Source organism: Eubalaena glacialis, chromosome 8 (genome assembly GCF_028564815.1).
Source record: "Eubalaena glacialis isolate mEubGla1 chromosome 8, mEubGla1.1.hap2.+ XY, whole genome shotgun sequence".
Lineage (NCBI taxonomy): Eukaryota > Metazoa > Chordata > Mammalia > Artiodactyla > Balaenidae > Eubalaena > Eubalaena glacialis.
The window spans coordinates 93,584,782-93,600,989 of record NC_083723.1 but is presented as its reverse complement, the minus strand read 5'-3'; the positions used below and the strand labels follow the sequence as shown (position 1 = coordinate 93,600,989).

At 40.9% G+C, this 16,208-nt stretch overlaps 1 protein-coding gene and 1 long non-coding RNA gene across 4 annotated transcripts in view; one reads left to right on the top strand and one right to left on the bottom strand.

Moving 5' to 3' along the window:
* Window positions 1-13,731, bottom strand: part of MDFIC (MyoD family inhibitor domain containing) — a 97,465-nt gene extending 83,734 nt beyond the window's left edge. Inside the window, exons 1-2 of one of the 3 annotated variants that reach the window (XM_061197956.1) lie at window positions 13,212-13,731; window positions 12,751-12,939 (exon numbers count right to left, since the gene is read on the bottom strand). In XM_061197956.1, the coding sequence (XP_061053939.1) occupies window positions 12,751-12,835 (85 nt within the window). In that variant the 5' untranslated portion in view covers window positions 12,836-12,939; window positions 13,212-13,731. The remainder of the gene's footprint in view (window positions 1-12,750; window positions 12,940-13,211) is intronic. The other 2 variants (XM_061197957.1, XM_061197958.1) reach the window with 2 other exon arrangements.
* On the top strand, window positions 13,062-14,638 carry LOC133096386 (uncharacterized). Its single transcript, XR_009701772.1, has 3 exons — window positions 13,062-13,097; window positions 14,058-14,206; window positions 14,423-14,638. It is a non-coding gene; the product is annotated as an uncharacterized LOC133096386 (long non-coding RNA).
* Window positions 14,639-16,208: the final 1,570 nt, after the last annotated feature.

Sequence of the window (16,208 nt, the reverse complement as noted above, 5' to 3'; positions counted from 1 at the left end):
TTCCTTCTGGACAATGAAAATCATATGAGGGAAAAATGTTTTCTTTTTGCCTCAAATTTGCAGACAAAATTGTGTAACCGGGTTGGACCCTACAGTTATACCTGTACATTTCTATTTTCCCTCAGGTTTGAATCTCCTGGGCTACCCATACTTCCCATTATTCTGTTTGAATCTCTTTTTAAAAATGTACTCTTATAAGTTACCTCAAGTGTTCTTTTGAACTAGGCAGAGGTAGGTGTAAATGCACGAGCCAATCATCAAGTACATTGGCCTACTTGTTATCCGTACTTTATATGCTTACTTTGCGAAGAACTAATATAAATGATGGTCCTTGGCAGATATCCTTATAAAACCTCATAAAACTTAATCAGTATACAATTCACTCAGTTCTTATAGAAAGGAGCGTTAGCAGCTTTCTTCATGCCTAAAATTTGGGACTGTTGCATGTTAGATCTACTTCAATTAAATATTTGACTTTAATCTATGATAAATCATTTATAATCTACATAATATGTATATTCTTACTGCTATGCAATCTATATTCATACCTCCTTTATCTGTAAACTTTAAACCATTTCATTTTTACTCTTCCAAATACCAGCATTATTTCAGATCATCTATGTGTATTCCGGATTATGAAATCTCAAGTAATCTGAGACTAAAATGTCTGGGAAAAGTAAAAAAAAAAAAAAAAAAAAAAATCTGGGTCTCTATTTCCCAGAGGCTAAGAACAATGTGGAAATCTACAAATGTTTCCCAAATGTAACCTTTAAAAACCAAAGATAAGGCAGCTTTCAGGAAGACCTGAGGCTCTGGAATTTTACTTCTTCACTGATACAAAAAAAGGAAAAAAAAAAATCCCTCAAGCTTAATGACCTTTAAGAAACACTGGCAAACCTACCTGCTTAGCCTAATGTTCTAACACAGATTAAAATCTCATTGTCCAAAACAACATTTTAAGATAACCAAAGCATTTTTAACAGATGAATGAGCATATGCACAAAATTTCGTAATTTTATAAGTTATTATATAATCAGATATACTATGTTTGTTGAATGAATTAAATGCTTAAATCAACTTAATCAACTAATCGTTATTACCATTACTTTGAAAAATAATAAGATTCTGAGCAAAATCTAAATTCACTCCTTCAAAGGGCTTCTTACGCATTTAGAAGCTTATGGTGTGTTTCGATTCAAAAGAATGAGAAAAATGACATTGACTCAACTAGTTTACAGGTTGTGGGTGGGTAGAGAACAACAGGTTTTATACACAGCAAAGTGGAAAGCAATTACAAAAAAATTACATGAATATGCAATTGAATACAGATACGCAAATGAATAGGTGCAAAATGCAGCAGTAGTGCAAATAATCTCTCAATAATCTGGGCTCTAAATAAATGGGGGGAGAAAGAACTAGACACTTTCCATTAAAAAAAAAAGTAGTGGGGAGGTTAGATAAAGGCAGGGTGATGCAGGGGACCAGGACACATTATCTCAGTCATCTTAATCTCCTGCACCTCTTACATCTAAATCTAAAGTTCCTCATCCTAAAAATGTATTTTCAGGATAACTGACCCCTGACTCCTGCCTCTCAGATACAAGTTCAATTGTGTTCTTTCTACCAGCAAATATACTCATATTAAAGCCAAACTCTCATAGGCTCACGGAATTTGGAGTGACATGGGCTCATAAAGATCTCTTAGCCCAACCTGAAAACATGAATTCAGTTGAAAACAATCAACATCCAGCATCGCCAGGAATAAGCCAAGGAGAGTAGGCATGAATACTTCCAGGGATAGGGAAACAGCCTCAGAAGACAGCTTACTTCAACTTAGGACGCCTTAATTATTCAAAGACTTCCTTCCCCACAATTGTCTAAAATCTACTTATAATTTTCACTGATTCATCATATTTTGCTCTTTGCAATCAAAACCTAATCTTCCCTCTTCCATATTCTATCCACTTTTATAAGCACGATAGTCTTCTTACTCTTATCTAAAAAGCTATCATGAAAGAATTTGCCTTACTGACTGTTGAAATCCAGAGATACCATATCTATAGCAGTTCCCCTACTCAGCAGTCAATTAACCCTGTTACAATATAAAAAGGAATTGAGGATATTACCTTCTTCCCCTTTTTTAAAATAAGGGTACACACCCATCTTTAGTTTTTTAGCATCATCATTATTCTAAGTGCCACAATTTTTAAAACTTTTCTGTTACTTCTCGGTTAAACTGAGTGATTTTATCAAGAACACTTTCGGCCCCAATCTCTCCGGTTAAGGAATAAACCCTTATTTGGCACTATTACAAGAAGGAAGGCCAATGGAAGTCAAAAGTGAACCAAAGGAAGTTGTTTAATTTGTAAAGGCATTTCAAAGCTATGATTTGAGCCTGATCTTGAAATAAATCAGAGAGGATGGAGAAGAGCATTTCAAATAGTGGTGAAGCCACAAATAAGATAATAAGAGAATTTGCAGTATATTGAAATTGATTTCTTGGACTTCAGAATGACGGATATGAATTAGAAGTCAGGGGATGCTTCCTCTCTGGTAATTCTCCTAAAGGACAAAACCAGGAGCCTCTCATTTAATTCACCAACACAGCCTCTGACCTTCTGGACCATCTCTTTGGGGCACTGCCTACTTTAAATTCTCCTTTAAGACCACCAACCCATTTTGGCTTTACAACCTCTGCAATCTCATTAACTTCCACAGTTTCAGTCACCTCCAGGAGGATAACTTGTAGATCCATTACCTTCACCCTGATTCCTGCCCTGACCTGTAGATTTGGAGTTTCAACTCTACACGACTATATCTTTAGCAATTCAAACTTAACATTTCCCAAAATTCATCACCACTTCTCTTCAGTCCCCGCCTATTTCTCCAACTGTAGTCTGTATATTGGTCAATGGTATTCACGGAATCACTTTTAGCTCTCTATTTTCCCCTTATTTCCCCTGCCCCAGCAATCAATTACCAGATCCTGTTAGTTACAGCATCCCAATTTCTCTTAAATCTATACTTTCTCGCCCATACCCACTACCAGGGCCTCCCATCTTTTTCTGCTCCAACCAGAAATATTTTTCTAACACAAAGATTGAACATGCTACTCCTTGGCTCAGTAAGAATTAAATTCATTTTGCATATGGATGAAAAACTGATAGTTATTTTAACATTGTACATATTTTAAGGTTGTAAACTCCTACACCTTTCCCATGCTCCATAATTTCAGCTTGTATCTCAGTAAGAAATAAAGAGTAAAACCCCTCAGAAAATTTTCCTAAAATCCTGCAGGTTGCTTGGATGATGTGATGGAAAAAATAAGAACAGGGTAGGTCTATATTCATAGAGACCCAGAAGATTAAAGACTGATCCCCTATGAAAAAGAGTAGGAGGACCATTTCTTGGAGTAGAGAAAGTGAGGAGAGGAAGCTGGTTCCCTTGCCCTCTGCCACCTGCCTTCAGAGGGCCTGTCACCTGCTCACCACAAGGTGCCTTATTTTTGGTGCTCAACTCTGCATAATCCAAACCAAGAAGACCTACAAACTGTGCCTTCTTCAGCTGGGGTCACTCACAGCCCAACCCAGACAAAACTGACTCATTATTCTGAGATTCGCTCTCAACCTCCAGAAGCCAGAACTGTACCAGTAAGCTGGCAACTGCCCATAAACTCACCTGTCACATGGTACTTGTCGTAATCTTGAATTGATATTTAGACAAGGGATTACAATTTAATTTGGCACACATGTAAACATCATCCTCTCTCTCACCTAGTTTACAAATTCCTTCTGGGCAGAACTATGTGTTATACATTTTCAATCGTCACGGGATTTTCTGCATAGTAGCCACACAAGACATATTTGTTGACAGGGTTTCCTGTTCAAATATGTCGATATATTTGACAAAATATATATGCTAGCATGAAAATGTATTTCAGACTTTATTCCTGAAACTACTTAAAAATCGGGCATAAAAGCACACGCATATGAATCATCTTACTTCAGATCATGTGGGTGTGAATCTGAAAACAGAAGTGGACTTCAAGTAGAAACCACAAACGAAATTAATGTTAAAATAACTCTTCATAGTTCCTACTTAGTGAACTCTAAGCGATTAGAATCTATAAAATGCAACTCAGTTTCAAAAACTTACAGTAAAAAAGCTTACCTCCTTCAGGATGTGTATGCTAATGTCAAAAGAAAATATGAAAAGTTTAAGTAACATCAGTAAAGTGTTAATGGCAAGAGGGAGAGGAGGGGGAAAAAGAGAGACACAGAGAGAAAAAGGTAAAGACAGAGAGAGAAAATCATCTAAAACCCAGGACTGATTAAGATAGCAGGAAGGGCTGCAGCATCTTTTATATGCTCCAATGAATCACCAAAGTTCAACTATCCAAACATCTAGACTCTAGCCAGTGCAGAATCAATCCCCCCTTAATAAAAATTGAGTAAAGATTTTTCGGAATAGAAACATAAAAATCACATCCCATGCCTTTATACAGTAGAATAATTACATTGACTCAGAAAAACAATTTGGTTGAACTGTTTCCCTCCTCTGTTTGTTGTTGTTCTAACTAATTTTCCATTTGCAAATGGCCTAACTTTAGACTGTGACAATTTATGTGTTTCCTTTTCCCCAAAATCTTTTATTGTAAAAATATAATGCTAGTAAAATAACTGCACACTGTTATTAGAACTTTCCATGAAATCACCTCACCAAGATCCAGGAAATGAGGTTCAAAGAAACAGGAAAGGCTCTTACACACCCAAAAATTCCACAGCTTCCCCAGCAGCCCTGTAAAGATCACTCAGTTATGTATATTAAATCCTTGTATGTGAACTGACCAAACAAGGCCAACAGGCATGATTCTTGCTGGCCAGAAATCACAGCCTGCTAATTGCACTGCTGGTCTCTCCAGCTCCCCATACAGCCGGGAACACAAGATCAGGTGGTACAAAGACACTCTTCCCACACATGCCTAATCCTCCTCCCTTGCCCCAGGCCCTCCACTGCTTCCATTCTGCCAACTTCCAACCCTATGCTAATTCCAAAAATCCATTCTATCTGCTTCTATTCCCAAGGTCCCGAATGCTTCTTGCTGAGAAAGGCAATCAACCATGCTGACCGTGTCCACTAAAAATTCATGCCGTTCATTCTTTGTTAAGCCCTCAGTGTTACTGAGCAGTCCTTTTGTTTGCCCCAGATTGACTCCCTCTTGAATTCTTCATTCTTCCCAATCTTTTCTACACATCTCAAATTTCCTGACTCATCCTAACACTCCCCCTTGCTCTCAGCAAATGTTACATCTATTTTGCTGAGAACATCTAGGCCTTCAATAATCTCTTTCTCACATGAAATTTTCTCTAGATGATCACTCATCCTTTTCTCCCATCCCCATCTCAAAGGGGAACATTCCCAACTTTCCTAAGACTGATCTCATCATCTCCTTCCTTCCTACAATTTTACTCTTTCAATTACAAACACCCACTGCAGCACGGCTCCACCCCATGCTCTTTCATCTTTTCTCTCTATCCCCTGGCTTTCTTTCCATTAGTGTGTGGTGGACATGCTCAAAATCCGCCCATCCAAAAGGAGCCTTCTATACCCCCTGCTTCTCCCTTAACAAACCAGAACTCTTCTCATCTTCCATGACCTCTAAACACCTAACACTTCTGTGACCAATCCTTATGGACTCTCTTTCTGTATTCTTTTCCTTCTCCTCCCAAAAGGGCAGCCATTCTCCCAAATCTGTCTTCAGTCCTCTCTCTCTCACTCTTGTGCCCATCCATCAGCTACTTGGTGGTGAACTCTTAGTCTGTGCACCTGACCCTCACCACTCTCCTAGTAACAAATTCTCTTTTTCAGTGGCCTACTGGCTGTCCTGGCTTAAGGATGAGTTCCATGGAACCAACATGATCAAAAAAAGACTCAGCAGCTCCTCCCATGTTTCCACTCAGGCTAAAAAGCAAACCTGTGGATTACCTTAAATTTCTACCTTTCCACCTTCTCCCATATTAAATATTTTGCCCAACCACATCAATTCCATTGAACAAAATTTGGACACTGTGCCTGGTTTTAGGAGATTCAAAAATGAATAAGTGGGCTTCCCTGGTGGCGCAGTGGTTGAGAATCTGCCTGCCAATGCAGGGGACACGGGTTCGAGCCCTGGTCTGGGAAGATCCCACATGCCACGGAGCAACTAGGCCCATGAGCCACAACTGCTGAGCCTGCGCGTCTGGAGCCTGTGCTCCGCAACAAGAGAGGCCACGACAGTGAAAGGCCCGCGCACCGCGATGAAGAGTGGCCCCCGCTTGCCGCAACTAGAGAAAGCCCTCGCACAGAAACGAAGACCCAACACAGCCAAAAATAAATAAATAAATGAATAAATTAAATTTAAAATAAAAACTACTATACTCTTTAAAAAAAAAAAAAATGAATAAGTAAAAATCAATGCCCTGAACAATTTCTCACAGCAAGATAGAACTCTATCCTACTTTTGCTATCGTTCTTAAATCCATATTCTCAATTCTACTCCCACTGGTACTGCCCTAGGTCCTCTTATCTTTTGCCAGGCTATTATAATAGCCTCCTGGAAAATCACTGCCTTCACTCTTGCCTCTCCCTCCAAAACCATCCTTTGAACTGCCACCAGATTTATTTTCCTAAAAACACCAATTTGGTCCTATCCTTACCCTTATCAAAAACTTTCAATGGCTCTATTGCCTACAGAAAGGATATACAAATTCCTCAGCAGGAAAATCAGGGCCCTTCTCAAAATTACTTTAGCTTATCTTTACAACTTTACCTTTTTCTCAGCTCCTTAATACAGCTCACACAATGGTCTCAGTGAAGTCCTCCACATTCTCTAACAGTCCCTTTCAAGTCTTGCTTTTCACATCCATGTCCACAAAGGCGAGTATGACTATGCTTCTTAGTCCAACTCAAATCAGAAGTTTTCTTTGAGGTTTTTCCAAATGCCCCAGCTAGAGATGCTTTCTCTCTCCCATATTCTGCCATCATTTGCTTTGTGCCTCTGTTATAACCTTTCCATCTACCTTATATTATAGGTATGTGTAAACTTATTTATTTCTCCCATCACCCTGCAAGTCCCAGATTTCATTCATCAATCTATTTCTCTCTGTATCTGTCATATAGCATCATATATATATCTCTATATATAGATATATATATATGATGGAACATTCACAGAGCACCTGAGTAAGGCAGAAATAAACAATGTGAAGACAAACAAAAAGGCTATGGTAGAGATGAAAATCGGTATTAAAAATTTATCCTCTATACAAGTATCCTGAATTATAAACACAAACATATAAATGCTTTCCCTAGTCCCATCCTCCACCCTGACCCCCAAACCGATGCTGTTCATTGCCTTTTGCTGCCATGACTCACACGTGTTCTGGACAGCAATCAAGCCCTCCATTTACCCAATCATTTATTCCACAAATATATACTAGGGCCTACTTCAGGGTAAGCAGTGCTCCCTCTCTCAAGATTTTGTGCCATCATCTTGTTTCTTAACATGGTCCCCTCCAGCTCAGTTCATACCATGCTATCCCTTAGAACTTTAATCGCAGTTCTCAACTCAAACACTTCAACCTCTCCAAACACTTTTTAGTCGTACTTTTTTTAACCACTTCCTTCCTCCCTCCCCTCTTAGTTTTTTCCCAGTTACATCCTCCTCTTACGCATTTGATTCTTTTACTTAGCAGAGGGAAAATGACTATGCCTAGCTGATAAGGCTTGCACTTCTCTAACTAAACTTGTAAAATGAACATTAGTTCCTTTAGGCATAAAAAAGAATTGGGAGTATAAAGTCCAAGGTGCTTGAAAATGCCCCCAAATCCTCTTCCAAATCTAGACAAGTTTCCTTATAGTTTTCCAGTTAAGCCTGTTCTTTCTCAAGCATCTGTATTCAAAATGTTTCACTCAATTTTGTTCTTGGTTATTTGTATGTGGTTGCCAGAATCATAAGAGTATGTTCTCTACAATTTATCATTGTAAATATATAAAATTTAATAAAATTTTCAAAAATCTTTTGAGATTATGGAGGTAAACATAACTTATCATTCTGTTTCTATGAGAAAAGATAATCCAGATTCCAAAAATCCAATTTACAAGTGAATACAGCTCACATGCAAATTAGAGACTTCTTTCCTTATTATTGCATAATGCTGGGATCCCCAGAGAGAAGTGTAGGGTGGTGGGACAAAAATATCTACTGAGGTGGCAGAAGAAAGTATTAAAAGATCTATTTATTTACTTATTTTTATCTCATCCTTTTAAATTTTTATTCATACATTTCTTTTCTAATATTCACAATATATTTGTACTATAGTACATATAATCTTGACAGGAAACTTTTTGAGGATGAATACTCAGGCCTAGTTTTCTTAATTGGGATACGGGATAAAAATGCTGGCGAGCTCTAAGAGACGGTACACGTGGAGTGATATGATTTAAAGTTTGGAATTGGAAAAGGGGACTCTTCTCAAGATTTTTTTAAGGCTTTCTCCCCCCCCAAAAAAAAATATATATAGCATGTCTTTCTACAGATAAAAGCCTCTAAAAACAATGATTCTCAACTAGAGATAAAGAGCGCCTGGAGCTTGTTAAAAATGCAGATTCTTGAGTCTTACTCTCAAGATGCTGATTCTGTAACTCTGGAGTGGAGCCAAAGATGTCAGTAGCCTTGAAAGACTAGGATAGCACGTCAACACCATCGACATTCTGGGCCAGATAATTCTTTGTTGCGAGGGGCTGCCCTGTCCTGTGCACTGTCAGATGTTTAGCGTTATCCCCGGCCTCCACCCACTACATCCCCAGAGCAGCCACCCCACCCCTGTTACGACCACCAAACATGTCTTGAGAGGTTGCCAAATGTCTCCTGGAAGGCACTATCGTCCCCGATTGAGGACCAGAGATAGAAGCTGCCCAAAGATGACACACTTTGAGAAATGCCATTCTTAATCAAAAGGATAAAACGATATGATAAAAGTTGAAGAATATGGATATTACGAGCGTATGTGGTATAATTGAAATAAACAGGCTTCCCATACAGGAAACCTGATTAGCCACTATAAATTCCTGACAAATCAGCTAAGCTTCTAAGTCAAAGCTCTTCTTGTGTAATTTCAACTTGAACATCTTCTCCCTAGCTTCTATTTTAAATTATTTTTAATTAACTTTACTGGCATTTTGCATCCTGCTATGAAAAGTCCGCCTAATAGTCTCAGAGGACTCTCCCAAGAGAGAAAAGTGCATTAAATCACACATTACCACATTAAAGAATATTCCAGCACACAGTCCAACCGTCTAAATCTTGGCAAATGCAATGGGGGAGGGAGGGGGGCTGCAGGGGCCGGAACAGGCTCAAGTGATTCGCAGTATCCAAAGCTGATTATCTTCAATTCATCCATCCACAGGAAAAAAGCTGTATTCATTCTCTACTTCAACCACATTTACCACGAAACACCCTGATTTCTACTGTGTATGAGACCTTGGGCAAGTCACTTAAAGTCTTTGGACATCCCTTCTAGAAAGTGAGCCAGTTAGACTAAGTTATTTCTAAAGAACCTTCTAGTTACAAGTCACAAATATGGAAGCACTTAATTAAAAGGCTCTTTCGACCACATGGATTCTAATAACTTTTGCACAAAAAAGCAAATACCTATCAGGGTTGATAACACAATGAATTTTAAGATGCTTGATCCAAAAAGGAAAAAAATGAGAATTAGGTGAACCCCATATACAAGATCCATTCTCTCTTAAAACAAAAGTAAGTTTGGCCCAAATTGTCCTTCACTTATCGAGACACTTATACAGGTACTTTGCTTGAGAAGGCAAATCAAGTCAAGTCTTTCAGAAGTTCATCATAAACAGGGAAATAGTTTTAAATCACAGGTTTACTTTCTATTTTCTATAGAGATCACAAATAGAGATCACAAATCAGCTGCATACAGGCCATTTCCAGCCTGCAGGTGTGGTTGCTTTGCTTGGCCTGGATAAAAATTGAATTTAATTAGTTGCCAACTTTTTAAAAGGGAGCAATGATACATAAAAATCCGTATTTCCAGTATCTCTTGAAATACCGGAAGATATTAACCCAAATGGCAACAATGAGCTGGAGCTGAGAAGTACCGTCTCCTGGGCCTGAGCTCTACAGTAGTCCACAGTCCCCACTGCTCCCTACCTTCCCACACCCATTCTGGTTCCCTCTGACAGCCTGGGGCATAGGAGCTTAAGTCCTTGATCTGTAACAATTTTCAGAATGCACAAATAAGATTTTTAATGCTTTCAGAGCAATAGAGTTGTGCTTGCAGAATCACAGCCAAAGGGGAGAAGCTGTAAAGAGAGAGACCTATGCTCTCAATATGAAAAACTTTCATAACTATGAATGCTGATAAGGAGAATGCACTACACTGTAGGTGTCTAACTAACCACCTGAAAGAATGTAGAAAGAAATTCTAGATTTGATGGGGAGTTCAGACTAGAGACCCCCTAAAATTACTTTCATCTTTAATTTTCTGTGCCTTTGGTTAGTAGTACAGATAGTGCATCACAGCACAGTAATATATGTATAGATTATATCATATGTCTTTATGTGATATAATATGTATATATATGCACATACATATTAATACACATATACATTGTACTTTGTTCACAGGGGAAGACTTGATCTTATCCTTCTCCTTCATGAAAAGACATTTTCTGTTAACTTTCATAGAACATTCCATTTTTCTCACTGATTTTAATATATAAAATTTTAAAATTAGGTTTCTATTAACTAAGCAGCCTTATCTTACCAGAGTACTATTCAACTATTATTCTGAAAAGATGATCAATAACTCAAGGACAGAAGGATGAGGATGAAAGAACTCGAGGAAGAGCTTAAGAGGAGAGTGGCTTGCGGGCAAAGGTTCTTCACTAACGTCTTTACCAATAAAACCACCCTAACCATGGCAGCTACATCTTGAAGCTTTCTCCCTACCCACTTGCTCCAAAACACTTTTTCTTTCAACTTATGAAATCTGCTTGTTTGAGACAATCTTTTAACAAGATTCTGAGGATTTTCTTTTTTAAAAACTTAACTTTATATTATATTTACAATTAAATTGATGCCTACTTAGAGGATGTGGTGAGTCAAAGTTAAACTACTAAAAAAAAAAAAATGTTGCTGAGGTTAAGTCAATTTTCAGGTAAAACATAACCCAAGAGTTTCCACACTGATAATGCGTTGTATGCAGTCCACGTTCTCCTTCAGACCATTCTAGATGCTGGCTTCTTAAAGTCAGATCATGTGATACCTTACAGCATTACATCTGTACAGTGCATTATCACTGCAGCTTCTACTGACTTTAAAAATGTGTATTATTAAAGTTGGACATTGTAGATATCACTAGTTCTAAATCGTTTTTCTAGTGTGTTTGAGGTTGATTTTTGACATAAGCATTTGTTAACAATAGTGATGAACACCTCAAGTGTGAACCTAAACATCCCATCAAGGAGTCGATATGACTACTGAGGGCATGCCTAATGACAAGAAAATGATTGCCTTGGCAATACAGTGTGAGGAACATGGGCTTCTTCTGGGAAAACGTGTTTATCATTCTAGTTCTGATTTTCTGATTTTCTCTGTTTAGAAAAAATGACTCACTGTTTAGAAGCAAAAAAAAAAAAAAATGATAAACATAATTCAATTTAACAGCCCTTGAATTCCACATTTTAATTTAGCCATGGAGTTTTCTGCTTTTACCTACTGTGGGTTCGACATTAACTTCTTCTTTTCCACTTTTTACTGCCTTAACAAAAAGAATCCCAAGAAGCTCATTACATTATTGCTAAAGGGGGCGGGGGCGGGGGGCGTGTATTAGATAGGCTTAAAATCAAGAGAAAAAGTAAAATAGGTTTTGGAGCCCTGGAAAATTATTTAGTTTGTATCAGTGTCAGAACTCTTTAAATCAGAACCACCCTAAGAGGAAAATACATCAGGAGATTAAGATCCTTGCTCTCTGTCACCAATGAAAACCTGAAGTATGTTACCTTCAAGAGAAAAAAGATACTGTTTGACTTGTTAATAAGCTTACTATGGAATTTTCCCAGAAACAGAAGTATTTTCTTTACAGGCTGAATGTGTTTACGCTTTGGAAGAACACAAAGAGCTAATTCATTCTTGAAAAACATTTCTTTTGAAGCCTGTGTATTTCAAAACAAAAACAGTTATTGAAAACGTATGCATGAGCCATCCCAAAGCAATTGGTCACAGAAACCTGGATTATCAGAGTTGCAGGCGAGCCCACAAAAAACAGAAAGATGAAGGGAGAGTGCAGGCTTGTTCAGAAAGCAGCGGCAGTCCTTGATCTGATGAAGGCACAGAACTGAAGAGAAGTAGTGGGGAAGTGCTTCAGAGCCCACACTGTCGGGTCTTAGGCCCTGAAATGCATATGCTTAAGAAAGAAGCGATCCTGTCATCCTGTTTCTCCGCAGCCAAAGGAAGGGGGGAGTGGAGGGACCAACGGATCCCGCCCTCTTATCCGGTTGTTGATCTAGGGCTGCAATGCTGGAGAACTTGCTTGAGTAATGCTAACTATGCAAAAGTTCACAAGGACGAGGTTGGCTCGGTCCTCGCACCAATTCCCCACACACAGACCCCAAGCAGCAAATGTGCGAACACATTTTAAAATGCAACAATGACAAAGGAGCTTGCAACTTGCAAGCGACACTCACCCTGGGCCGCGGCGCCCAGCCGGCCACCGCCCGCCTCGGCCCCGAGCTGGGGCCCGGGAGCGGGGGCTTCACCCGCGCCGGACATGGGCCGCTTCTCGGAGCCCTCGCCGCGCCTCCGCCTAGCTCGCCGCCCTGCGGGGCGGACGCACTAAGGGCTCGGAGATGTTGGGTGCAGGCAACTGACCGCTTCTGGCGGGGATTAAAAAAAAAAAAAGTGTTTTGAGAGAAGAGCACACCACCCCTGCAGGACATTCCCTCCCCCTCCGCTTCCCTCCCCCAAACCCCACCCCGGGGAAGTTTTGACTTGAAACCCGGGAGGAAAACTGTTACCCAGCAAGTTGACAGCAGTGAGTCCTAGGGGGTCGAAGGGGGGCGGGGGTACCCAAGGGGGAGAGGCTGGAAGGGAGATCGGATTTGGGATCAGAACCCATCCTCCTCCCGCCCGGGGCACCGCCACCTACCTCGGCATCCCCCCAACTCACTCAAAGCCCCTTCCTCCTCCTCCTCTTCCGCCTCGGAAAGCTAGCGAGGCTCCGGCAGGGGCCGTGGGTCGCGCTGGCCCGACGGCGGCCACCCCTGGGTGTCCCTCCCCTCCTCCCGCCCGCTCAGCGTACACCGCAGTGGCGGCAACGGCGGCAGCCGCCGCTCCTCTCGCTCGGCGCTCTCCGCCTCCTCTTTCCAGCCAGCTCAGCCCCGCTGGCTCCCCTCCGAGGGGGACTCTTTCCCCTCTGCCTCTCTTTCCCCCTTACAGCGCGCCTATACTCCAGAAACACTTCTCCCTCTGTGGCTCCTTTTCATCATATCCGGATCGGGAGGCCTCGAACTCTTGGCTCTCGGCCCTGAGGCTGGGGGCGGCGCGACCCGGGCTCGGCCGCAGGCTCCCTAGCGCCCGGCTCTGTCTGGGTCAGGAGGCCAAAGCCCTGCAGGGCTGGCGCTGGGGAGCATGGGAGGCAGGGGGGACGCCGCCGGCGGGGGGGGGGGGTTGGGGGGGGGTGGGGAGGGAGCTGGGTCTTCCCTGGCTGCCCCAGAGTGCCCCCCACCCAGAGAGTCACCGCATCCCCTCCCCCTACTCCTCTTCCCAGCCCTGCCTCAGACCCACTGACATTCTGGGGGTGCCCTGAGGAAGGTAGAAGCCTTTAGGGCGAACAATGCAAAACGAAAAAAGTATCAGACTTTCCTGGGGGAATACAGTAAGGGTGGTTTTGAAACCTTGACCCCTAGCTGAGTGTTTAATCTCTTCATCTCTGACTCTAAAGTAACCTTTATTCTGTTTTTCAGTTCTTTCTTTCTTTGTATTGGTCAAACAGGATCCCAGATAACGAAAAACCTTTTGCAGTTGCATGAAGACCCTGGAGGCGTCCAGGCAGGCAAGGGTGACACCCTTGAGGATGCTGGCCCAGGGCCTCAGGCCCAGCTTATTACAGGCGGAATGCCTCCTCCACAGATGACTTCTGTGGTGAGATAAACTTGTGGTGGGAAGTAAAAAGCTGATCAACTCTCCATTTATAAAGGAGACGTTCCGATTGCAATTTAATCTGATGAGCCAAGAATAACAAGTATAAAATAATTTGCAGATGTAAAGTATTTCAGATAACTTTTGCTCTTTATTTCATTGTGAATGAAATGCAAAATTTGTAGAAAGCTAGAACAAACTCATTCTCTGACTTTCTAGGACAAGAGTAATGACAGTGGGCTTCCCTGGTGGCACAGTGCTTGAGAGTCTACCTGCCAATGCAGGGGACGCGGGTTCGAGCCCTGGTCTGGGAGGATCCCACATGCCGCGGAGCAACTGGGCCCCTGAGCCACAGCTACTGAGCCTGCGCATCTGGAGCCTGTGCTCTGCAACAAGAGAGGCCGCGATAGTGAGAGGCCCGCGCACCGCGATGAAGAGTGGCCCCCGCTTGCCGCAACTAGAGAAAGCCCTCGCACAGAAACAAAGACCCAACACAGCCAAAAATAAATTAATTAATTAATTTTAATTAATTAATTAATTAATTTTAAAAAAGAGTAATGACAGTAATGTTCTCAAAATTGGAGAAAATGTACATTGGATACATATTCCTTCTAGGGGTATCAATACCAGGAATTTCATCTCTTCAAAAAACCAACTGGAATTGATTCCATTTGACTGAGAAGTCCTATTTCTTACCCTTAAAGAATTGGCGCAACCAAACTTACTTTCAATTAAACCTGAAAAACACAGCCTTTGAAGTTTCTGCTGACAGTTATTCAGACCATGTTCTGCCCCAAAAGACGAATGACATTTTGCCCAACGACCTGTGACTAACAAATGCCATTTTTTTTTTTTTTTAATTTAGCGATTTCAGGAATGGTGTGTATAAAAGTGCCTTAACTCTCTGAGACCTTGTCTGGGGGCCTGGACTATTTGGAATCTGCTTGATGAAAACAGATCAATTCTGAGGGCAACTGCATTACCATTAGAGAGCAAACATTTGAGGAAGCTTCACGCCTAGATACTATTTTATCCCTATTTTATATATTGCCTTGCCTTTTTAAAAAATGTACCCTCACTAAGATGTTAAACTCCACGAATATTTAAGAAATTACAGCACTCTTCTAGAAAGTCATAGTCAGTGGTAAATATCTGTTAATTTAATTTCACACAGTACTTAATGTTGCACACATGGTAGGTGATTCAATAAATACTCCTTGAATTAAATTTAAACATCTTACTCTTTAACAGTGAAGAAATAAGATTCAAATAAAAATATTAGGAACAAATGAGAGTCTGTGTGGTAGAATCACCAAGATAGTCAAATGCTTTATCTTGCTCAGCAAAACTTTGAGCAAGTCAGTCAATCTCTCTATGCCTTGGTTGCTTCATAAGTGAGAATGATAAAAGAAACTCTTCACAGGGTCCCATAAGGACTAAATAAGATAATTTTCAGAAGAACATCAGCTATGAGGAAAGGTACTCAGAAATATTAACTATTATTATTATTCAGCAGAAGCTGAATTTTGATGGGTAGTGTTGAACATGGCATAATGACTATATCACAAGGGCCACATCAAAATACCAGGTAACCATGCCTGGTATACATGTGCAATCTATACTTTACACAAATTATCTCAAAGACTTCTGACATCAGCCCTACCAGTACCTTGCCAGGATTACACTGCTAGGATTTCAGTCAGACAGACTTGAGCTATAAATCCTATCTTGTGTCTTTAGGTAAACTCAGGTCTTCCTTCTAGGAGCACCTAGAAGTCCATAAGCTTAGTATTTGATACACCAGCAATTAAGTGTGGGCTCCTAGGTGTTCCCCAGGCTGTCCATTTACCCCATCCCTTGCTGTATTTCAGTCTTTCTGACTCATCACTTAGCTCGGTTCCTGAAGAGCACTCCAGTGCCCTCATCCTCTCATTCTTTTATTCAACAAATATGTATGGAAGTGGGAGGCACTGTCATGGGTGCTGGGGATGCAGCAGTGAAGATG